Below are 23,868 nucleotides of genomic sequence, written 5' to 3'. Positions count from 1 at the left end.
GAATTGGTCCACAATAATATTATTGTGGATCCAAGGTCTATACACACGCAACTGACTTTATATTAAACATAGTGACCATTATTTTTAACATAGTAACCTTATTTTTAACCTATTACCCTAATTTTAACATAGTGACCTTTATTATTCATATTAATCAATATATAAAATATTTCATTACAAAAATAACCACTTACGCCTATATATTACCAAAATGATTTTTATTTCAATATAGTGACTTTTTTTTTAATTATAGTGACCATTTTTTTTATTAATAAAACAACCATACTTTCTCTAATGTTAGTGGTCCACAATAAATTAATGTGAACTAGGTCCATTTAAGAATTTGTAATCGGCAAATATATTATTCATCAATAGGTTGAGTATTTATACAAAAACTACGCTCATAGGATATGAAACAATCTTCCTAAAAGATATACTACCATAATCATAAATCCTAAATATATATTCTCTAAATAATATCTTAACATAAAATAAAGCTAAATATATTATTCTCTTAAATAATATATACGAAAAATATATCACACATACATTTTCCAATATTTCATATCTCAAACATACCTACATAAACAAGTCAAACTCTAATCAAACACTTTGAACAGAAAAAGTCAACTTCTCGGTAGGAAACGTTAATTTTTTTTATTTTTTTTTTTTTTTTTGGACAAAGGGAACTAACAAAATAAAAACTAACAAAATTTAGTCAATACTAAAATGGGCAAAACTATGGAGTTTAGTCCCAATCATGTAGTAGATCTAATCCTCAAACGTGCAATTATACTGTACAACTCTCCAACACGTTCTTTTGCACCATTTTACATATAAAAAAAATGTCTACTTCGATTAAACTCCCTCAATAAATCTGTTTTTTTGTTTTGTTTGTCAACACTTATTCTTCCTAGCAACCAAAAATGGCTGCTCTCACAACTCTCCTCTTTGTGCTTCTCCCCCTCGTCTTCCTCATCGCTACCCTCACTACCTCCGCCGATGAAACAGCCAAACCCATCGTGGAGGACGACGAGAATGAGGACTTGAGTTTCCTAGAAGTACCTAAGGCACCTAGAAACCACCCTTACTATGCTGACCCAAAGTATAAGCCCCAGGGGGATGATGAAATTGACCTCGACGACTTCCAAGCACTTTCTCCTCCTGTTTTCGACGACAAAGACGTGGTGGTGCTAAACAAGACCAACTTTGATGAGCTCATCAACATGACCATGTATGTGATGGTTGAGTTTTATGCACCGTGGTGTGGATATTGTAAGCAGCTTGCGCCGGAATATGCAGCGGCCGCTACCGAGCTGAAGAAGGGAGGTTCGGATGCCGTGCTTGCTAAGGTTGATGCTATTCAAGAGACCGAGTTAGCTGATAAGTATAATGTTGATGGATTTCCTACTCTTTATTTATTTGTTGATGGTGTATATAAGTCATATGAGGGTGAAAGGACCAGGTGAGTTTCTTTTATAGTTTTTCGGTTTTTTTTTTTTTAAATGGTTGATTGATTGGAAACTTAGCCCAATTGAATTCACTATATTTAAAGGGAGTCCCAATTAATATCTGGGATAAACAAAATTTTGTTTATTATATGGTATTTTGGTACATAAATCAACTTTTTAATCCAGTCATCATCACTTTCAGACCTATTTTTATTGAAAAAATTGTTGATTTATTTATAAAATTGTCATGTGATAAACAAAAATTTTGCAAAACTACAATTATTATTTGCAATTATTTGTTTTTACTCCCTCCGTGTTTTTTTTAAGTGTTACACTTCCCATTTCCAGCCGTGTATTTTAACTGTTACACTTTTTTTTGGCAAAAAGCTACATTAAAATATTATATCTCTCTCATTTCATGATCCCCACCCAAACCCACTACTACTTTTTTATTATATTTTTCCTCTCACATTCATTACTTTTTAATAAACTATTAACCCTACTATCTTTCTTTTACAATTTTTTAATACTCCAACTACCTCATTTACCTCTCTTTTTATTTAAGTCAATTAAATTGCCTAAAATTATGTGCCGGTCAAACTGTAATACTTAAAAAAAACACGGATGGAGTAATAAAGAAATCATAGGGAGATGGAGAATAACTACATAAATAGCCTCATTTTGAATAAATGGGTAATTACTTAAATTATATTGCAATTATTCTTACTTTTTGTTCAAGCATATTATGATTTGAAATCAAACCTTTTTTTTTTTTTTTTTTTTACAATGTCTCTTTTTTTTTTTTGAATTTTAATTTTCAAAAATTATACATAGTAATTGTAGATATTTAAATCTTTAAAAAAAATGTAGATATTTAAAGATTGATTGTGTCCATATTTTGATGTGAAAAATGAACCGATCATATTGTTTTATCATTCAAATACTATGTTAATCATATTTCAAACAACTACTATAAAAATGTTTCATTTATTATAGATGATTTTTAATCATTTTAATCAGTTTTCAAATATTAATCAAGCACTAGGGTTTTTTGTTTTTTTAAATGAACATTAAAACTAGTTTTATTCATTCAATAAATTGAAATACGGGACTGAGGGAGAGTTTTATTATTTGTTATTTTTATGGAGTTTTATTAGATTACTTTTGGATATGATCAGGAATAAAAATTCCCTCTAACTGAAATTACTTCAGAAATTAATATTTGTTGGATAATAAATAGTTAGCTAAACTTATTTTAAATAGTACAACACTAGATTAATCCCATGCGTTGCACGGTAATAGATTGTATTTGTTTAAAATAGTTGTTAATATTCTTTATTAAAAAAAGTGCACTTTTTTTGGTGAAGGATTCAAAAAAGTGTAATCATAATCTTATTTATTAATTTTGAAAGATATATTGTAATTTTTAGTTTTAGAAATTAGGAGAAAAAAAAATAGATAAAAAAAATGATGATGTCAAAAATACTTATGGTGGGAAATTTCATAAGAAATTGACAAGTGTCCTTTAATGATGTCAGCATGTTTTGTTTTAGTAATAGTTAATAGATAATTTACTAGTTATTAAGAAAGAAAGTCATTTTTCATGTATTTGACAGGGAGGGCATAGTTTCTTGGCTAAAGAAAAAGATAGGGTATGCAGTTAACAACGTGACAACAGTTGAAGAAGCAGAGGATATCTTGCTTGCTGAATCAAAGCTCGTCGTTGCGTATGTTGATAGCTTAACGGTACATTTTGAAAGCTTACACTCTTTGTTTGTTTCAGAGAATAAGGCTGATATATTTTGTACCAATTATTGGCAGGGCCTAAACAGCGAGGTTCTTAATGCTGCAGCCGAAGAAGAAGATGGTGTCAACTTCTACCAGACAACAAGTGCTGATGTAGCTGAAGTATTTCAAATTGACTCCAAGGTGAAACGCCCTGCCTTGGTTTTGTTGAAGAAGGAGGTTGAGAAGTTATCCCATTTTGGTATGTTTTATCATGTCACACTACACGCTAAACTCTGTTGTTAACAATAAACACTTAACCAAAAATCAATAATGGTAATGAATTAGCTTTTATTCACTTTAAATATTGTATGGTTTGTACCTATGACCATTATGTCACGCTGACTCTAATATCATGTTAGTGGACTAACTCAATAAAATAAATTTAAGCTGATGGTTGAAGCCTAAATATATATTTTATTCTATATCAATACTACGTGAATTCAAGTTCAATTTTTAATTTAGTGTCTACAAAAATGAGTTTTGCAATTGATGTTTACAGATGGTGATTTCGCAAAATCAGCTATTCTAGATTTTGTGTCCAAAAGTAAGCAGCCTCTAATAATCAATTTCAACATGGAAAGTGCTTCATTCGTATTTGAAAGCCCAATCCAGAATCAGGTGCTATAAATATAATTTCTCGTAAACATGTACATATTGTCTTTCTCTCTACTCAACTCCGAATTTTAGAATATTAAGACAATGGGTTGTTCTTGTCCAGTTATTCCTTTTCGCTCCTGCCCAACATTTAGAGAATCTCACCCGTACACTCGAGGAAGCAGCTAAATTGTTCAAGGGAAAGGTATGGACAATATAATGAAGTCTTCAGCTTGGTAGTGTTGCAATGATCACCCTTCAAGATTAAGGAAATTTTGCAAAAAAACCACCATTTATAAGCAATTTTTTGCAAGAAACCAGCTTATAATTTTTTTTTTTTTTTTTGTAATGACACACCTTAATCAATTTTTATTTATTTATTTTTTTTTTTAATAATGACACACCTTAATAAATTTTTTTTTGCAATGAGACACCTTTGGCCAGAAAAGAGGGTTTGACCCTATTTTTCGGTATAGACCACGTGCCAGACATGTGACCTGTTAAAACCACTCTCCAACTACGACAACCACCAGAACGACACGGAAACCGACTTAACCACCCATCAAAACCGCCTTACCCACCCCACCACCACCGAAACCACTCTATTTGGTAGCGTTTTGGTGGGTGGCATAGTTGGAGAGTGGCTTTAAGAGATCATGTGTCTTGCATGTGGTTGAGTCAATGCCTAGAAACAGGTCAGACCCTCTTTTCCGACCAAATGTGTGGCATTGCAAAAAAAATTGATTAAGGTGTGTCATTGAAAAAAAAAAAAAAAAATTAATTAAAAAAAAATTATAAGGTGGTTTCTTACATAAAACAACTCATAAAAAGATGGTTTTTTTTGCAAAATATCCTCAAATTAAACGCAGTTATTTTGAATATTTAACAACCGATAATTTATCAAAGCGAACAAAGAGTTAGTTTATCAAGTGTTTTTCTACATGTAATTCTCCCATAAAATCTTTTTTTTTTTCTCTGCTTGTTTTTTAGATCATTTTCTCGTATGTGCAAATGGACAATAAAGAATACGGACAGGCAATGATGGATTTCTTTGGGGTCGAAGGAGATGCTCCAAGAGTTAGTCCGTCGTATTCTAGTTTTTTTTTTTTTTTTTTTTTTTTTTTTTTTTTCTTTGTTCTCGAGTTTTACCTGAATTATGAAACAATGTGCCTAATTTTGCAACGTTTAGGTTCTTGCATACACTGGAAATGATGATCGTAGGAAGTTTTTTCTGGATGGGGATATTACATCTGACAGTGTTAAGGTAATAATAATTTTACTGATCTTGAAAACTCGATCATTTTTTCCACATCTAGTATATGTTGGCGTAACAAATTTACTTGTTCTCAATGTGTGCAGTTGTTTTCTGAGAACTTTTTGGCAGACAAGCTCGAGCCATTCTACAAATCCGATCCTATTCCAGAGAACGTGAGTTGCAGATCTTATTCTTCAGTGGCTTTCTGCTAAATGACATTGTGTAAATCTTTGAATTTTTAAAATTCTAATTATATTTTTTTCGGCTTTAGAATCATGGAGATGTGAAAATTGTTGTGGGAAAAAATTTCGATGAGATTGTTATGGATGAATCAAAGGATGTACTTCTTGAGGTGATAAATATTTATAACTTCGAATTCAGTTACTAATAACGAACAACTATAACCAAATGTATTGATGGTCGCTCCATTGTCTACAATATTGTCAGATATATGCTCCTTGGTGCTCTCATTGTAAAGCACTCGAGCCAACCTATACTAATCTTGCTGGACATTTGAAAGGAATTGAGTCGTTGGTTGTAGCAAAAATGGACGGCACTAAAAATGAGCATGCAAAAGCTAAGGTAAGTTTTGTTTAGTTGTAGGCGAAACTGTTCCATGTATTTTTGGTTTCAATTTGGTTGTTTTTCCTACGAGTCTTGTGACAATTGTAAGAGACAGTTGGAGTCTTTAAGTATATCCGATTCTTGTATATCTTCAGGCGCGGGGATTTCCCACCATTCTTTTCTACCCTGCTGGAAAGAAGAGCTTTGATCCGGTCAGTAACCTTTGTTTAACTTTTCTTTTTCTTAAGAATGCAAATCTATCTCAATTCTGTTAAAATGTTTGTTAAGGTGATTGCTATGGCTATTTGCAGATTATTTTTGACTCGAATCCAACTGGTGCGGAACTCTACAAGTTCACGAGAAAGCATGCTACAACTCCTTTCAAGATTCAAAAACCAATCTCTACATCATTTGAAGATGCTGAGCCTAACATTGCTGAGACTGTCCCAACTACAGATGCCGCTGTCGGTAACCAAGATGCAAAAGATGAACTATAAACATACTAGTTAGAGAATCTTTACAATGTATTAGGATCATATACCTTAAGTTCCACTTGATTATTTGGTCCACTTATCTTGGTTATCTTATTTATAGGAAACATTGATTAACCTAGGTACTTGAATGAGTCATAATTTTGCACCAGTAGTCCAATTAATAAAAATTTTTTTTGAAAAGTATAAACAAGTTCACTTTCAAGTAGAATGGATAAAATTTAGTGACAAAACAATAATAAATATAGGCTAAAAGATCATGTTTTAATCAACTTGATCAGTAGCAAATAAGATTCAAATTCGTGTTTTCAACTTGCTTAATAGAAAGAGGTACTTTCATCACCTGAACATTAAGCTTAATCCAAGCATAAACATTGGTTAAAAATTAAGGGGCATTTGGTATTAATACTGGAAATGGAGTTGAAAGATAACAAACAATTGGAAGAAAAGGAATTATTTAACACTTACCTTTCTATTCATTTAGTTCAACCATGGAAAGGAATCACATAAACATATTTCCTTTTCTTTTTGTTTGAGGATGGTAATTGTTACCTTAGGTTTTAGAGAGGTAACAAATAGTGAAAGTAATTGTTACCTAAACCTTCTTACCAAACACTTATTAATTGTAATGGTTTGGTTGAATCCATTCCATCCCAAAAGTCACTCTAATCTAACATGCTCCAAGTGTCATAATAGACATTACTTGACATCCCTTTTAGACATAGTACAGGTTCCAAGATAGATTAACAAGTTCATCCCAAAATTTCAAAAATAATAATTAATGCTAATACAAGGAATGCAATATAAAGACCTAAACCAGAAGGTATAGTAAATGCTTACATAATAGTGTAATAAACTGAAGAGCTTTATTGACAATTCAATTTGTTCCATTATGAAACAAAACTAATTTCGTAGAATTTCTAAACAATAAACAGTTGGGACAAAGTAACGCAAACAAATTACAAGAATTGCAGGTATAAGTTGAAATAATTATGTCCAAAAAAGTAGAAAAAAAAAAAAGAAAGAAAGAAAGAAATAAGATACATAAAAGGTTCCTAATTTGCAGGCTTGAAAAAACACGCAACGGAAAAACTTAAACGCTAGCCTCATCTAGCCTTGGTAACTCCATGGGTTCCTGCAGGGCATGGTTGATGGGGAATAGCTCACACTGCGCATATTGTGCCATCAACTGATCAACAAGCACTAGTGCTACCATTGCTTCCACCATTGGTACAGCTGCAACACAATTTTTAGAAAATTATGGAAGGAGTAAAAAAAAAATCTACTAACTTCAATTTTTTAACATTTTAAAAACGAAGTTTTAAATTTTAGGAAAATTGACAAGAGTAATCCCAACTTTACCCGACTCGTCCAAAATAATCCCAACTTTCGATTAATCCAAACTTTAACTTGAATTTGTTTCAAATGGTCCCAACAGGTCATCAACAATAATCGGTTTCTTATGCCACGTGGTGCTTTCTAATTGGCTTAAATTTATTAATTTTTTTCAAAAATATTATTATGATTATTAATTGGTTTAAATTTATTAATTTCTATGGTCGCCGGTGTCAGGAATCCAAGCCAATGCCGCCGAATTCATGGGACAAGAAAACTGAGTTTCAACCCAAATTTTCTGGTGAGACTAATGCTAGTGATTTTGGCCCAATTAGGTCTGTCCCCAAATCACGAGCCTCAGATTACGCTGTGATATTGAGTAGGGCCGGCCAGGTCATTATCGACAACAAATGGGCCTCCGGCGGTTCCTTCAGTTGCTACTCCGGCAAAGCGCAAATTTTAAGATGCACCATGGTGCACCTAGAAATAGATGCACCACGCCTATACTTTTGAACATTTTGTAAAAAACTCTGCACAATTGCAAATTTAATTGCAAATTTTGAACTAGTAAAAACATCTAAACATCGAAAATTTTGAACATTTAGTTAAAAAATCTAAACAATCGCAATGCATCACGCCTATACTTTTGAACATTTAGTAAAAAAAAAAATTGAACAATCGCGAATTTTGAACATTTAGTAAAAAAATCTGAAAATCGCAAATTTTGAACATTTAATAAGAAAATCTAAACAGTCGCAATGCACCACACCTATACTTTTGAACATTTAGTAAAAAAAATATGAACAACAACAAATTTTGAACATTTAGTTAAAAATCTGAATAATCGCAAATTTTGAATTATTATGAGTTAGGTCTGACTCGTAATAATTCAATAGGTTTGTAATATAAACTAAACATTTACTGTATACAAAATGAACATTTCCTTATAAAATATGAACACAAAAATTGCATGTTAATGTTTAGTTTTTGTGACGTGTTCATATTTTTTTTACTAAATGTTCATTTTTTTTTGTAGAATGTTCATTTGTTTTTTTCTAAATGTTCAAAAGTATAGACGTGGTGCACCTATTTGTAGGTGCACATATATTACTAATTGCTGGCAAGGGCTAGCAAGGGGTAGGGAAAAGGGGCAGCGCTGACGGGGGAGGGGGCTGGGTTGGGCGGAGATGGGGGAACGAATGTATTGTAGCCGGAAGGAGGGTGGTTGGTGGAAGAGGTTTATTTAATTAATTAATTACTTAGTAATAGTTATTATTATTTATGTAAATAATAATAATTATAATAATTCAAAGTTTGTGTAACCGGTCACCGGTCAAATGGGACTACTCAAAGTAAATTAGTGTTAAAATTCGGATTATTTAAAAATAATAGAAAGTTGGGATTATTTTGGGCTAATCAAGTAAAGTTGGGATTATTCCCGTCAATTTTTCCAAAATTTTTTAAAAAAAATTAATTAATTTTTAATTAATTTTGTTTGTAGAATTGCATTTCAAGGCATTGCATTGAAACCAATCAAATACAGGGGATATTTAGCACACTAGTTTATAGCACAAACATTAAATAAATAAAAATGGAAGCATACCTCGTGGGACAACACAAGGGTCATGCCGCCCTCGAGCAATAAGTTCTGTATCCTCTTTATTTCTTGTAACAGTATGTTGTTTCTTCTGCAAGACCATGACATAAACCACCAACTTTTCTTACATTCTTTTACACGCATTAGGTAAACATATAACCTTAATAACTAGGGAAAACAATCAGTGTAAATACAAAAACCGAGCAAAGAACATGAAAGGGAACTCACTGTAATTGTAGAGGTCGGCTTGAAACCTATTCTCATATAAATAGTTTCACCATTGGATATTCCACCCTGCTCATGGAAAAAATACAGCTTCAACAATCCCAGGCAATCTATGGAGTATCAATACACAGATGAAACAACGATCACGTAAAACTAGTAAATGGTTTAACCTGGATACCACCAGAACGATTTGTTTTTGTCCTAATCTTCCCCAGTTCATTCATGTAAAACTCATCATTGTGTTCACTCCCAGTCATAAAGGTACCTGCATAAAAACAATTCAAACTCTAATCAAACACTTGTAACAGAAAAAGTCAACTTCTCGGTAGGAAATGTTTACATCATCTACCTGCAAAACCACTGCCAAACTCAAAACCCTTTGTTGCGGGCAATGACAGAGCAGCTTTAGCCAGTTCAGCTTCAAGTTTGTCAAAAACTGGTGAGCCAAGTCCCTAGTATTATATTATTTATTTACAAATTTAAAGAGACATTTAGTCAGTACTAAAATGGGCAAAGCCTTAGAATTTTATAAAAGCTTCTATGAGGATAACAATGACTCATGGAACTAGTAACACAGGTAGAGCAAAGAGATCTTACACGTGGAGGATTTCTAACTATACAAGTGACAGCACCACCAACAGAATCTCCTTTAACTCGAACTGCATCTATAGCTGCAATCATTTTTTCTGCATATTCTGGATCAGGGCACCTGACAATATTACTCTCTATCTGAAAGTAATTGAGAAAGAGAAACCTTGTCATGAATAATAGAAATAGAATTCATAACTAATTCTGGAAATTTAACTAACACATGATCATACTTTCTGCAAGGAAAATAAGAAACATAGAGATTGTATATTTCAAGAGTAACATAATACACCTGAGAAACACACAAATAAAAATATTGTAGTAAATTGATGCAGCAGCTTCCAGTCACCAAACTTCAACTATATAAAGTAAAAGACCCTACATTTACACCCTTAAGCTAGAAGAAATATATAAACTCATTCAGCCACTTCCATATGAAATAGCATTGATTGGTTCAAGAAGAAGATATAAGAAAGTGCAATCTGGATTACAGAAGCTTGGTGTTCATATACTACTTTATGGCGTTTAAGTAACTTCCTGTAAACTAAATCCCCATGGGATAGACGTTGGTAGATATGGCCTTTAGAGGAATAGAGAGATCCACTGGCTGATTAAAGATGGATTCTTTCACTTGTTTCTCAAGCATACCTTCCTCCGGTAGGAATTGCATAAACCAAATATTTGTAACAATCTAAACTACCAGAACAATTGATTCAGTCTAGAGACCAAAAAAACCAAGATTTCGGCTATCCTCTTGCTTAATCACTTAATTGGCCAACAGCTAAATTTAAACAGAACTGAAGTATCAACTGACTTCTTACAAAGTGTTGCCTGTTTATTTGTTGCAAACGCCCAGTAATTTGGTCAAATTTCACCTCTATTATCTCGAATCTGCTACGTATTGGCTTATTCACTAGATCACCCAGATTTGGAAAACTGGGAATTGAAACTCAGTAAATATACTAATATCGGTCAATTTCCTCTTTGCTTGTTCCTTTAGTCTGATAAAAACTGGGATATTTAAAAACAATAATTCCTGAAAAGAATATTAGAACAGAACCAGTTTTTACCCATTCTCTATCCTATCACTCATAAAACCTTGGACATTCTACATCTTTGGTCATGGAAGTCAGTAATTTGTGGAAATTACACTCAAGCCAAATATCTGCTACGTCAATATATCCTTGCGAATGCCCATCCCTAAAATCTTTAACAGAAGTCCTTCAGCAAGAGAAATGGCCAAAAATCTAAAATTGGATCAATACTACAATTCTAGTCCCAAAGGTAATGCACATTTCTTGCCATTTGTTGCCCAGGTTCAGGTGTATAGCTTGACTTGGATTACTGGGGTTTTGACCTTTTACATTTAAAACAATCACAGCGTTTATGAATCATAATCTCAGACTTATAAGCTAGCAGGGATTTATCATTGCGAGCTGGCATTTTTTTTAAATTGATCTATTCAAAACAAGTATTTTGCGATGGATTATCAAAGTGATTACTCACTTGGAGGGAATGTAGGAGCTTGAATTACAATGAGTTAGAGAATACCTATCATGCACGTAATGGTAGAAGAAAATTAAAGTTCTTTCTCTACCAACTAAAATCAATTGCTCTTGATTCTTATACTGCAAAATGCTGAAATAAGCTTGAAGATGGGAATCTAGAAAAGCATCTAGTAGACAGAAAAATCTCGAGAATCCAGTGTTACGGATTTCTTATATTTTATGAAAATCCGTGAAATAATTCAAGGTCATATTGAAGCAAGCAGTTTCAAAGTCCAACCCTGTTACACAACAGTTTTCAAAATTTCCTGTTTTGTTGCCTGGTTCACCATACTTCATCTTTATTCTACAGAGTACAGAGTATGAAAAAGGACTATCTCTTGCTTTGAAAATTACACCTTAACCATAGAAAATGTCTTTTAAGTTTGATGAAGAAACTGAGACAGAATTATATATTGCAGGAAGGATTAATGAATTAGCTTCTTTTTTCATCATATACCTAAGCAAGAGGAAGATGGTAATGGATTCAAATTCAACAAATAAGATATCTTCAGATTTAAATTCTTTACAACTATGTTATCCCATAGAATTTTAAATTCTTTTCTTCATGTCCTTACTGCTACTTAAACAAAATAGGACTTGAGCTTTGATATTACACAAAACCCATTCCCTCAACTCAATTTTTGGAGCACGCAATAAACCCAACCCAGCATTTTTCAACCCCGTCAATCCAATTTTCAATTTCCCAGACCCATAACCTTACAAAACCCCATCCAAACCATACTTTTATCCAATAACAAGTCCTGGGATTCCATTGCCATAGACTCGTAACCAAGCCATTGATGAATTTTAAATCTAACCTGTAAAAGCAGCGATCCTAGATGAATCAGGGTCTTATTTCAAGTGCGATGAAAAGTGGGACAATGATGCAATAGACTCAGGTCTGAGACAATCAATCAAACAGTAACACACAAGAAAAACAGAGGAAGCTTGGGGATTTGTTTATTGAAGATGAAGTTAACGGCTACAACTTATGCTACTGCTACTGCTATTACAATATAGGTGGAAGCTTGGAGTGCACTACTACTACTACTACTCTAGGATAACATCAAAACTCACATAACATTCTCATTCCCTCTTTTTGCCTTAAATACTAAGGATCCCCTTTCCCTAATGTAACCTAGCAATTAAAACAAGCTGTCCTCATTTGCCAGTGTGGCACAATACATAAACATTCCATTCAATCATTCCTTTTGTCTTCTTTTGCCGTTTTGTCTTCTTTTGTTGATTTCAAAATTGCTGATTTCAAAATTGCTGCTACTGCTATCCTTGATCTGTATTCTTGCGCCTCCTTGTATAAACTTGAATTGGTGGAGTTGGATTGGGCCGATCCATTGCATCACCCCCCCCAAGACATTTACGTTGTCCTCAAGGTGGAAGGATGGAAACCGCATATTAATAGCCTCGTAGTCCTCTCACGTTGCTTCAAACTCGGGCAACCCCAGCCATTTGAGCAAAACTTCAGTGTGAGTTTTGCCCTGCTCTTCTCTTTTGCGCACTGCCAGCACCTCTTCAGGCTCCACTTCCAATTCCAGGTTTGCAGTAAGCTGAGTGGGAAGAGTTGGGTGGACTGGTGTGTCCCCCCACTGCTCTCTTCAGTTGAGAGACATGGAAAACCGAATGGACCTTACTGTCCTCAGGTAATTTCAAGCGGTAAGCTACCTTCCCCACTCGTTGGATGACCTCAAAAGGTCCATAATAGCGCACAGCAAGCTTCTCAAAAGGACGACTTGCTATGGATTGCTGCTGATATGGCTGCAATTTCAGATAGACCCAATCTCCAACCTCAAATTCCACTTCCCTTCTGCTGTCCGCATTCTCTTTTATGAGCTGCTGTGCCCTATTAAGATTCATCTTCAACTCATCCAAAATTAAGTCCCTCTCAAGCAGTCCTCCTTCCAAGCTTTTCACCATAGTCGCATCTTCCCTCACCGTCCAGATTTTAGGTGGATCACGACCATACACCACCTTTTAAGGGGTCATCTTAGTTGAGATGTGTGGTGAGGTATTATACGAGTACTCAGCCCAAGGCAGCTATTGAGCCCAAGTTTTCGGTTAATTAGTTACGAAGCAACGAAGGTAAGCTTCCAAGCACTTGTTTACAACTTCAGTTTGGCCACCCGATTGAGGGTGGTATGCAGTGCTTCGATTAAGGTGTGTCTCTTGCAGCCGAAATTGTTCCTTCCAAACGAGGCTCATGAAAACCTTGTCTTGATCGGAGACTATAGAGGATGGGAACCCATGCAAGCGAACTATCTCTTTCACAAACACATTGGTTACTTTGAGAGCAGTGAAAGGGTGCTTAAGGCCCACAAAGTGGCAGTACTTAGACAACCGGTCTACCACCACCAAGATCATATTAACTTCTTTAGAGAGCGGCAATCCCTCTATGAAATCTATAGAAATGTCGTCCCAAACAACCTCCGGCACGGGAAGCGGTTGAAGCAATCCGGCAGGGACTTGTGGTGAGGACTTGCTCCTTTGGCACACTTCACACAACCGCACATATTCTCCCACTCTCTTCCTCAACCCTGGCCAAAACCAATCCGTGGCTATCCTAAGATAGGTTTTTACCTCTCCTTCATGCCCTCCCATGGGTGAATCATGATATTCTTGCAATAGCTTGGGAATGTACTTCGAATTTTTTGATACTACCATTCTTCCCTTGTACCATACCATCCTGCCACACAGAGTGAACCCCCTGCCTTCACCCGAATTTTCTGCCAGTTGTTTCTCAGCTCACTCAGCCAGGGATCTTTAGATATCTCGTCTTCCAGCTTAGCCCAATCTATCCCTTGAGTCGAAATCATAGCAGCCAATTGGGCTTGCCCACCCCCTTTCCTCGAAACAGCATCAGCCACTCTATTAGAAGGCCCGGGTTTGTGTTGTATGTCAAAGTCCATACCCATCGATTTCCGCATCCATTTTTGATATTCAACGCCGACTTCCCTTTGTTGAGTTAAGAACCTCAAACTTTGTTGATCGCTGTGAATCACAAACCGCCTTCCCAAGAGGTAGTGCCTCCATTTCATGACCGCCAAACTAATCGCCATTAGTTCTTTCTCATATATAGACTTTGCTTGATTCCTCACCCCAAGCAACTTGCTAAAATATGCAATTGGTTTCCCTTGTTGCATCATCACGGCCCCTACACCAAAACCCAAGGCATCGGTCTCAATTATGAACTCAAGTTGGAAATTCGACATTGCCAATACGGGGGTTGTTGTCATGGCAGATTTGGGTGCCGCAAATGCTTGTGATTTTTCTTGATTCGACCTAAAGTTGTCCTTCAATTGAGTGGTTAGAGGTCCGGCAATTTGTGCATAATTAGCCACAAATTTTCGATAGTATGCGGTGAGACCTAGAAAGCCTCTCAACTCCTTCAAATTCTTAGGCTCCTCCCATTCTACAATAGCCTTCACCTTGTCCATATCCATGGCCCCCCCTTTAACCGATATCACATGCCCCAAATAGGCCACTTCTCTCTTACCAAACTCACACTTCTTCAAGTTGGCATATAAGCTATGCTTAGACAATGTTTCCAAGACCACCTTCACATGGGCCTTATGCTCCTCTTCTTCCTTGCTATACACTAATATATCATCAAAGAACACCAACACAAATTTCTTCAAAAACGGGTTGAACACCTCATTCATGAGTGATTAAAAAGTGGCCGGATCATTCGTTAATCCGAAGGGCATAACTAAGAACTCGTAATGTCCCTCATGTGTTTGAAATGCGGTTTTGTGCACATCTTCTAATTTGATGATAGCCGGACTTCAAGTCCAACTTGGTGAACCACCTCGCTCCATGTAGTTCGTCAAGCAACTCATTTATGACCGGGATAGGGAATTTATCCGGGACTGTCTCCTTATTCAAGCCTCTATAATCCACACAAAAACGCCACGAACCATCCTTCTTTGCAAGAATAACCGGACTCGAAAACGGACTCGTGGAATGTCGAATTATGCCGTCTTGGAGCATCTCTTGAATCAATTTTTCAATTTCATCTTTTTGAATTTGGGGATAACGATATGGCCGGACACTAACCGGGTCGCTTCCCCCCTTTAGAACAATGGAGTGTTCATGGTGTCGGTGTGGTGGCAGCCCACTCGGCATGTCAAAGACATGCTAGAACTGGTGGAGCAGTTCGGCCAAGAATAGAGGTGGCTGCTATCCTCCTTTCTATTTTACTCAACTCTACCCACAATCCGTGCTTTTCTTTACACAAGGTCCCTATCATGGCCTTTAAGGAAACCTGCGTCTTCTCAAGTGAAGGGTCACCCTTGATGGTAACCGGCTGCCCTTCGACCAGAATTTCATGATGTGAGTCCTCCAGTTGGTCGTAACCGAACCCAATTTCTCCGACCATTGTGTACCAAGGATAATGCTGGCATTGCCCGATTCAAGAGGTAGAAAGTCTTCCACCACCAACACCTCGCCGTTCAATTTAACCTCCACCTTTTGGCAAACGCCTTGCCCTTTCACTATTTCCCCATTCCCAAGGGCTACACAAAATACCCTACCCTTTGTTATGGGAACCGCCGCGTCGGCCACCAACTGAAGTGATATAAAGTTGTGCGTCGGTGGGGATCTATCATCACCACCACCTCTCTACCTCCAATCTCCCCCCTCAACTTCATGGTTTTTGGGTACACACCCATCTCCTCATCCGCCAGTTCCTCCTCCCCTTCTTCTTCTAGCGGTGTTTCTTCCTCCCCCGCCACCAAAAGAACACTCATCTCCTTCCTCTTGCACCTGTCACCCACTCCCTATTTCTCATCACATCTAAAGCACAGATTTTTCGCCCTTCGTTCCTGTAGTTTCGCTTCAGTGAGGCGGCGCATGTAGCCGGAGCTTCCACTCTGTGAGTTTCTCGTTGGAGATGTCATATTTACATAACCTTGGGACTCAAGAGGCTTAGTCCACGTTTTCGCAGGCCCGTATGGTTTGGGATCCCATACGTTTGGATCAAGCCAGACCCACTAGGTTTAGATGGGATAGGGGTGTGAAATGAGGTTTGGGCCGGCCCAAATTTAAACCTAGCAGTTGGAGCCTTCTTAGATTAATTAACCCGTTTCTTCTCCTCTATCCGACCTGCCAACTCCATGGCATCCTCTAAATTAAACGGGTTTTTGGAGCTCCGTTTTGATGTCACCCCTCAATCCATTGAGCATCCCTCTGGTATTCCTTCCAATGGTGCAGCTTTCTTTATATAGCTCCTCCGGTACTCCTCCACCGATCCTCCCTCTTGACTCACAGCCAACCATTGCTCATATAATGACCCTGAGTGAGAAGGTCGAAACTCGTGTAGCAACCGCTGTTTCAAATCGAGCCACCCCACTACCGGTCTTCTTTTCTTCTCCCATTGTTACCAATTAAGGACGACGCCGTCCATGGCCACCACCGAAGCTTCGAGCTTTTCTCTCTCTGTCAACTAGTAAAAATCGAAAAAATCTTCGCCCTTACTATCCAATTATCCGGATCCATTCCCTCAAATAGCGGCATATCAAGCTTGTGGTGCTTCCACTGCGCTCAATTGTCAGTGCCGCCATCAACACCGGTACTCCAACGGATCCTCTCCTCCCTGGCCGTCGCCTCTAGGTTGAGAATGGGATGTATGATGGGTTGCGGTTGCTGTGGTGGCTGGTTTCCCCGACCAGCAGCGATCCTTTTAACCTCCTCTCGCAATTTTTGGTTGTTCTCCCTCTTAATCGCCGCCATTCGATCATGATCAATCCGAAAACGATCGATCCTATTCTCCAGACGCGTGGTGGTTCTGGCTTTGGCCTCTTCCGACCGCTTCCTTTCGGCCTCCAGAACTCTTGCCATGACTGCTTAGACCGCCCTCTCAATAGTGGCTTCTTACGTCCCGAACTTCTCAGCAATGCTTTTGAGATGGGCTTCCCGTAAGTCGAACTTTCCATCCATGGTCTGCAACCGGGATTCCACCTCTCCCAGTTTCTCATCTACGGCGTCAGCTCGTTAGGTTGGTGTTGGGGTCACCATGATCGAGTACTCTGATACCACTTGCAATAGACTCAAGACTCAGAGACAATCAATCAGATAGTATAACACACAAGAAAAACAGAGGAAGCTTGGGGATTTGTTGGTTGAAGATGAAGTTAACGGCTACAACTTATGCTACTGCTACTGCTATTGCAATAAAGGTGGAAGCTTGGAGTGCACTACTACTACTACTACTACTACTACTATAGGATAACATCAAAACTCACACAACATTCTCATTCCCTCTTTTGTCTTCTTTTGCCGTTTTGTCTTATTTTGTTGATTTCAAAATTGCTGCTAATGATGTCCTTGATCTGTATACTTGCACCTTCTTGTATAAACTTGAATTGGTGGAGTTGGATTGGGTCGATCCATTGCAAATGACCGTCTGAATAATCATGCTATGTACTAGGCCTAAGTGAATAAGATTTATAGTTTTGAAGATTTTGTTTGGATTCGAGAATGCCTTGAGGAAGAGAATTAGTTAGAAGGTAGTAAATGGACCTAAATTTTTATAAATAGTTGGTAAATAGAAAGGAAAAACAGTATCTAAGGAGTTGAAATGCTGAATTAATGTGCTTGAATTAATTTGGGATAGCTGAGCATCTCAAAAGCATGAGATATTCATTTAGACTTTTTGGCATCCTCATTTATCACGTTCAAATGAATTTAAATATCAAAAACTGAGATATAATTTTCTTGTTTACTTTCCTGATTTCAAGTCATGGCCCTATCCCATCTCTATTAAAGTGGCAAAGGTGTTATGCCTTGCACAAATCAAACATGATAGGAATTATGCCTTATTGAACCTCAATGGCGCACTTATTAACCCAAAAGGCCAAAACATTATGCCTTATAAGATATTTAGACTACTATAATGGCAAGCCACATATAACACAAGTTTTCTAGTAAAACTGGGGTAGTTTTCACTTTTAAGATGCAGAGTAAAATCATTAAATTTCAATATTTGCAGGGTCGAGTGACTTTCAATAGAATATCAGGTGGAATGGGCACTGTCTTTGTATACACCCAATAACCTATCCTACGTAAAATTTCCACGGTTGAATTACCAGATTTTATTGAATCTATGTTATTCTAACTCTTCATATGTATTATGCTCGTTACAAGTATCCAACAAGGATACATAAAGTTTTTCGATAATTTCCACAACTACACACGAGTCTCCATATTAGTAAAGGAGTTTTACAAAAATACAAAGGTGATTTGAAGTCTTTAACTAACAATTTTTTATCAAGCAAACAGGCAAACATTTTCATTTCAATAATATTCATCCTCAACCCAAACCAATACAAATAGTAGATAATTTATATTAAGCACAATTTCATCAAGATCAAGTTCTCCATTGAAAATTGGACTCGGGAATGCCTTATAAAAAGGTTAACTTGTGAGATTGAAAGTGCAAACCATACCTGTTCAAGAGTCAATGTATCATTATCAATAATTCCTTCTGGCAGAACCACCTTGTGCACTTGGGATACGTAAGCAAGAACCTGTAAAGTATCATGTGCCAACAATGAACGTTGTAAAATAAAGTGAAACAATTAAAACCCATAGGAAAAAAGTGAGGTAATCAGTAATAGTGGAAGTACCAAAAAAATGTGCATCTTTATTCTTGCACATACTACATCAGAAAAAAGTCATTTGTATTTACAAAATTGGCAAATGTAACTTAAATCTAATGCCAACTTGGCTTTTCAAATCTTGAAAGTAACTCAAAAATGTGACAGGAAACAAGCAAATTATTTCGGCAGAATAAAGCTACTTAAAGTTTCATGCCTAATTGGATGCAATAAAGTCGCAACCATCTACACTAACCAATTAGATGCAAATGAATGATTTACCTCAGTTCCAGCGAACTTCTTAAGTATCTTCTTAGCTATAGCTCCAGCTGCAACTCTTCCAATAGTTTCTCTGGCAGAAGATCTTCCACCACCCTGCAATTCCAGTGACAACAATTCAATATAACCAGGAACATTTCTCTATATGCAATTTTCTGAAAACCAAAAAGATCAAATCAAATCAATTGGAGATTACCTGTACGGATCTAACACCATACTTGAAATCATAAGTTGCATCAGCATGAGATGGCCTATAAGCTTTTGACATTTCGCTATAGTCCTGGTAAGAGAGCAATGCCATAAGTCTTCGTAATTCAAGCAAATAAAAAAATAATAAAAAAAAAGAGCTTTTTTCACAATAACAAAATTCTTATTATTTTATTTTATAGTTTTATTCAACCTTTTTCTTTTTATTTTCATATGAAACACCTATTTTTTTGTCAGTCTAACACACTCTACTTTATCCATATTAGGTGATTTATACTCCTAGAAAGAACATATTCATATAGGATTTTGTTACCTACATCTCAATGACTTTTAATGTACCAATGTCTATGATGTTTACTTATTGATAATTAAAGATACCAATGGTTCAAGTTATGCACCGACAATCGTGAGAAAGTGCTATAAAAAGGGAGAATTTAAACTTTTAAAGGCAACCATCCGAAATAAAATAAAAAAAAAAATATAACAAAAAAAAAAAATCTTAAGACACAAATTTATTTCCACTTAAAATCATTAATGGCCCCAACGTAAATCAAACACCAAACAAAATATCAATCAAATGCCATTATGATATTGATATACACATGTTTCATAAGCATGCAATCATAATAGTTACAAATTTAAGCTAGTTCTTCTATCAATGTAATCATTATACTACCTCCGTTAACTATTATTTGCAACAAAGGAATATTTTATATCTCACAAATAATACCCCTTTGTTGCAAATAATAGTTAACGGAGGTAGTATTTCATTGTGAATAAGGAAAAGTTAACCACTTACTTTATTTTTTTTAAAAGGTCATCTTCAAATATTTAAGCAATTAATGAAGTGACAGGACAATAACCAATAGTATTGCATGTCTAATTACACGATGGACAATGTGTAATACAATAAAAATTAATTTAACATGTAGCCAGAAATACTTACACCCCCTCTTTGGTCAGTATTAGGTACATTTACTGCAATTGGTGATCCAGTAGTCATTCCTACAAGTTAAAATATCACTATTAAGGTCACAAGTGATAAGAACTAAAATTGCTAAATATTAAAATTCTACATATTTAATTTACCTTCAGCAACTCCAGAAATAATTTTGCAAGTATCTGTCTCTTTCCTTGGGGTAGTAATCCGGCTTTGGCCGGGCCTCCTATATCATAAAATAAGAAAAAATCAAAAAATTCCTTGAAACCAACAACCAAAATATATAACAAACAACACAAAGAGAATAATCCACAACACCAACAAAAACCAGGTCAAGCTCATCAGGAATCCATTTATATATACCAAAATCAAAGAATAGATACACTTCAATACCACTGAAAGTGTTTCATGAGTGTGTATAGAAAATATCGACATGAATAATTCAATAATGACCATTATAATGTAAAATCATTCAGTTTTCTTCATTCCAATTCTTGCTTATACATCCAATTATCCACTATTACAAAAGTATTGGGTCAAGGAAACGGTGCAGTTTAACCTCAATGTCAATTACCTTCTATCAAGATCTACTTGTAAATCTTCCTCAGATAAGGGAAGTCGAGGTGGGACGCCATCAACCACACAACCAACGCCGCCACCATGTGATTCACCATATGTTGTAACACGGAAATAATTTCCATATGTACTTCCAGCAGCTTGAACTTCTGTGATGAACAAAGCAGAATGATAATTTCTACTAAGTTGCTGCTTGTTTCTAATACACAGAAAGATATAGCTAAAATTTACAAAGTATTTACTAGGAATAGTTGATGTGTTCAGCTCAAAATAAACATTTAAAAAAAAAAAAACCTTCAACTTCTATCATTGACTGTTAACATTCACATACCACAAGATGAAGTCTAATCCATCCATGAAGTTTTCATAAGGGTCTTCTCTATCCCTTCTACTTTACAATTGATTCCCTCAAGATCAAACACATGAAAGTTACATATATCCTTTTACTTCCAACTAGTTTCTTACTCTATTTTTTATTTTTTTTCTTCCTAAACAAGCTGCAATAGAGCATCCCATATTCCCTAACGCCCTAAAATTTTGGCTATCGACATAAACATCACCTTGTACCTCTCAATAAAAAAAAATGTCAAAGGACCTATGTTTTAATCCTACTCAGGAGAAGAAAATCTTTAAAGTTCTTCATGAACACTCCTACATTAGCTATAGATTTCCTAAATTCTAGTTTTTGCAAATTTTCTTTCTGAAATAAAACTTGCCAATATTTATTCAACCGTGTACCAAAATATATAATCATGTGATCTTGTTAGACTCATTTCAATAATGCCTTTACTAAACTTCAACTCCGTATACCATTCACATACCGTAAAACTCATGGAGACTTCTTTCTATGTCGCACTTCCAAAAGTTAAATGTAAATCCTGAGCAAGACGAGGCCATGGGTACCAACATTTTTTCATCACAACAAACTCATACGAGTACTTATCAAGGTCCAATTCTGGCCCCTTAAACACAACAAAATGTCAATTATAAACAAATCCAGCCATACAGATATAACTATTTTATCTGCTGTTTCAATCCTATCCTTAGAATTATCAAATATCAAAGCTAATTTTTCCTCAAAAAAAAATATCAAAGCGAATTCCTGCCAAAACACATTCATAAATATCATCATTTATCTTACTCAAAAGTCAAAACTATATTAAAAAGTCAAATGACTGCGCTTCTCTCCTACTCTAAACTTGATCATACAAATTGCATCAAAATTGTATTAATGCATATTAAATTTCAATATTACTACAAATTGTAATTCTAGCAGCAAAATATTAATCAGTCAATCAGATATAAGCAATTAAAATACTGAAAAACAGCAAAATGATCAAAATATACCAAATTTCCCAGGTTTTCGGCCGAAAGAGATTTGAGCAGGAGGAGACGATAATTTGCGAAAGCCAGAATTAGCAGATCCAAGCGCATTCGAAGTTGCAGAACCCAAGAATTGTTTGGAAGAGAGAGACGACGCCATTGAAGGTCGAAGCTTAGAGAAAAATAATTAAGATTAAGCTAATTGTGGGTTGGAGTAGTAGAAAAGAACAGATGGCAAATGAAAGAGGATGAATAAATTATGAAGTTAGGCTTATTTAGTTGGAATTTATTTGGTTTGATTTATTTAAGTTTGTGAATGGAGGGGGTTGGTGAACGTGAGAGGGTAGGTAAGTGGGTAGTTACAGCCTCACAGGTTAGCCGTCGTCCTTGTTCTCGTGGACGTTTTAGGAAACTAAGCTTCGTTACGAAAATAATTACAAAAATGGTTGCGTGGCAAAAGTATTTACAAAAATAAGCTTCTGGGGTAAACCGCTGCCTCGGGCAGCGTTTTACTTTCTATTTTTTTAAAAAAAAAATTCTGCTACAAAAACGCTACCCCAGGCAGCGTTTTTATAGTTTGACTTTTTTTTTTCCTCGTTTATTTTTTTAAAAAATTAATTAAAAAAAAAGGCAACAGCATAAAACGCTGCCCCAGGCAGCGTCTTATGCTTGAACATAAGACGCTGCCTGGGGCAGCGTTTTATCTGTATATGTTTACAGCCAGGCAGCGTTTTACCTGGTTGGCAGCACCAAACCAGTTTCTTGCCCCAACCCTCAACATCCTTCCAACACCACCCCCAACCTCCTTCCACCACCTCCAACCCCTTTCCACTACCGCCCTTCACCACCACCGCCTTCCACCACCTTCCACCACCTCCAACCCCTTTCCACCACCGCCCTCCACCACCTCCAACCATCACCTCCACCACCTTCCACCTTCCACCACCACCGCCTTCCACCACCACCGCCTTCCACCACCTCCAACCACCACCTTCCACCACCACCTCCAACCATCACCTTCCACCACCGCCTTCCACCGGCTTCCACCGCCTTCCACCACCTTCCTCCACCGCCGTCCACCACCTTCCACCCCGACCTCCCACCACCACAACCACCTTCCAACAACCGTCCACCACCACCTCCAACAACCTTCCACCACCACCACCTCCAACAACCTTCCACCTCACATCACTACCTTCCACCACCACCGTTGACAAGTCAATATATACATAAATCAAAACATATTGGGAAACAAAGAACATAACACACAAATGTTGACCGAAAAACATTTATTATATTAGAAATGTAAATGTTATATACCTAATCTATACAAAAATTTTACTACATGAAATAACTAAGCTAACACTATCCCGATTCATCTATCCGGGGCAATAGATCTAGGTCAGGTTGCTCGGCCCTCTGTCTGACACGCCGCCGCCTGTAATGAGTAATGGTGGTGAATGGGTCTAGAGGCGGCGGGGGAGTCAGCTGGCTGGTATCT

General features: G+C 36.4%; 2 protein-coding genes across 3 annotated transcripts; one reads left to right on the top strand and one right to left on the bottom strand.

Annotated features, from left to right (window-relative positions):
- The first annotated feature begins 657 nt into the window (after positions 1-657).
- On the top strand, positions 658-6,333 carry LOC110731969 (protein disulfide isomerase-like 1-3). Its single transcript, XM_021911876.1, has 12 exons — positions 658-1,465; positions 3,068-3,197; positions 3,273-3,438; positions 3,739-3,857; positions 3,958-4,038; positions 4,824-4,910; positions 5,023-5,097; positions 5,193-5,261; positions 5,360-5,440; positions 5,536-5,670; positions 5,808-5,864; positions 5,964-6,333. Exons 1-12 carry the CDS (start codon positions 927-929, stop codon positions 6,147-6,149), a joined length of 1,725 nt encoding a protein of 574 aa, XP_021767568.1. The 5' UTR covers positions 658-926; the 3' UTR covers positions 6,150-6,333.
- Positions 6,334-6,987: 654 nt separating this feature from the next.
- On the bottom strand, positions 6,988-22,657 carry LOC110731968 (chorismate synthase 1, chloroplastic-like). 2 transcript variants are annotated; one of them, XM_021911875.1, is made up of 13 exons: positions 22,392-22,657; positions 21,043-21,190; positions 20,618-20,694; positions 20,475-20,533; positions 19,518-19,601; positions 19,325-19,417; positions 18,893-18,973; positions 9,898-10,029; positions 9,650-9,752; positions 9,471-9,565; positions 9,304-9,369; positions 9,082-9,166; positions 6,988-7,379 (listed from the first exon to the last, which is right to left on the bottom strand). In XM_021911875.1, the coding sequence occupies exons 1-13, from the start codon at positions 22,525-22,527 to the stop codon at positions 7,237-7,239; spliced, it is 1,302 nt and encodes a 433-aa protein (XP_021767567.1). In that variant the 5' UTR covers positions 22,528-22,657; the 3' UTR covers positions 6,988-7,236. The 2 variants fall into 2 exon arrangements, with proteins under 2 accessions (XP_021767567.1, XP_021767566.1); XM_021911874.1 differs by having other exon boundaries at positions 21,043-21,193; positions 22,392-22,655.
- Between the last annotated feature and the right edge of the window lie 1,211 nt (positions 22,658-23,868).

Source organism: Chenopodium quinoa, unplaced genomic scaffold, assembly GCF_001683475.1.
Source record: "Chenopodium quinoa cultivar QQ74 unplaced genomic scaffold, ASM168347v1, whole genome shotgun sequence".
Lineage (NCBI taxonomy): Eukaryota > Viridiplantae > Streptophyta > Magnoliopsida > Caryophyllales > Amaranthaceae > Chenopodium > Chenopodium quinoa.
This window is presented reverse-complemented; position numbering and strand designations above follow the sequence as displayed.

Excerpts from the sequence above, each read along its gene's own strand:
- LOC110731969 (XM_021911876.1), top strand. The coding sequence starts at position 927 with ATGGCTGCTCTCACAACTCTCCTCTTTGTGCTTCTCCCCCTCGTCTTC. Across the intron at positions 4,039-4,823 it reads CTAAATTGTTCAAGGGAAAG|ATCATTTTCTCGTATGTGCA; the intron begins GTATGGACAATA and ends CTTGTTTTTTAG. Across the intron at positions 5,262-5,359 it reads CCGATCCTATTCCAGAGAAC|AATCATGGAGATGTGAAAAT; the intron begins GTGAGTTGCAGA and ends TTTCGGCTTTAG.
- LOC110731968 (XM_021911874.1), bottom strand. The coding sequence starts at position 22,527 with ATGGCGTCGTCTCTCTCTTCCAAACAATTCTTGGGTTCTGCAACTTCG. Across the intron at positions 19,602-20,474 it reads ATACTGACCAAAGAGGGGGT|GACTATAGCGAAATGTCAAA; the intron begins GTAAGTATTTCT and ends CTCTCTTACCAG. Across the intron at positions 7,380-9,081 it reads CCCTTGTGTTGTCCCACGAG|CTGTACCAATGGTGGAAGCA; the intron begins GTATGCTTCCAT and ends ATTGTGTTGCAG.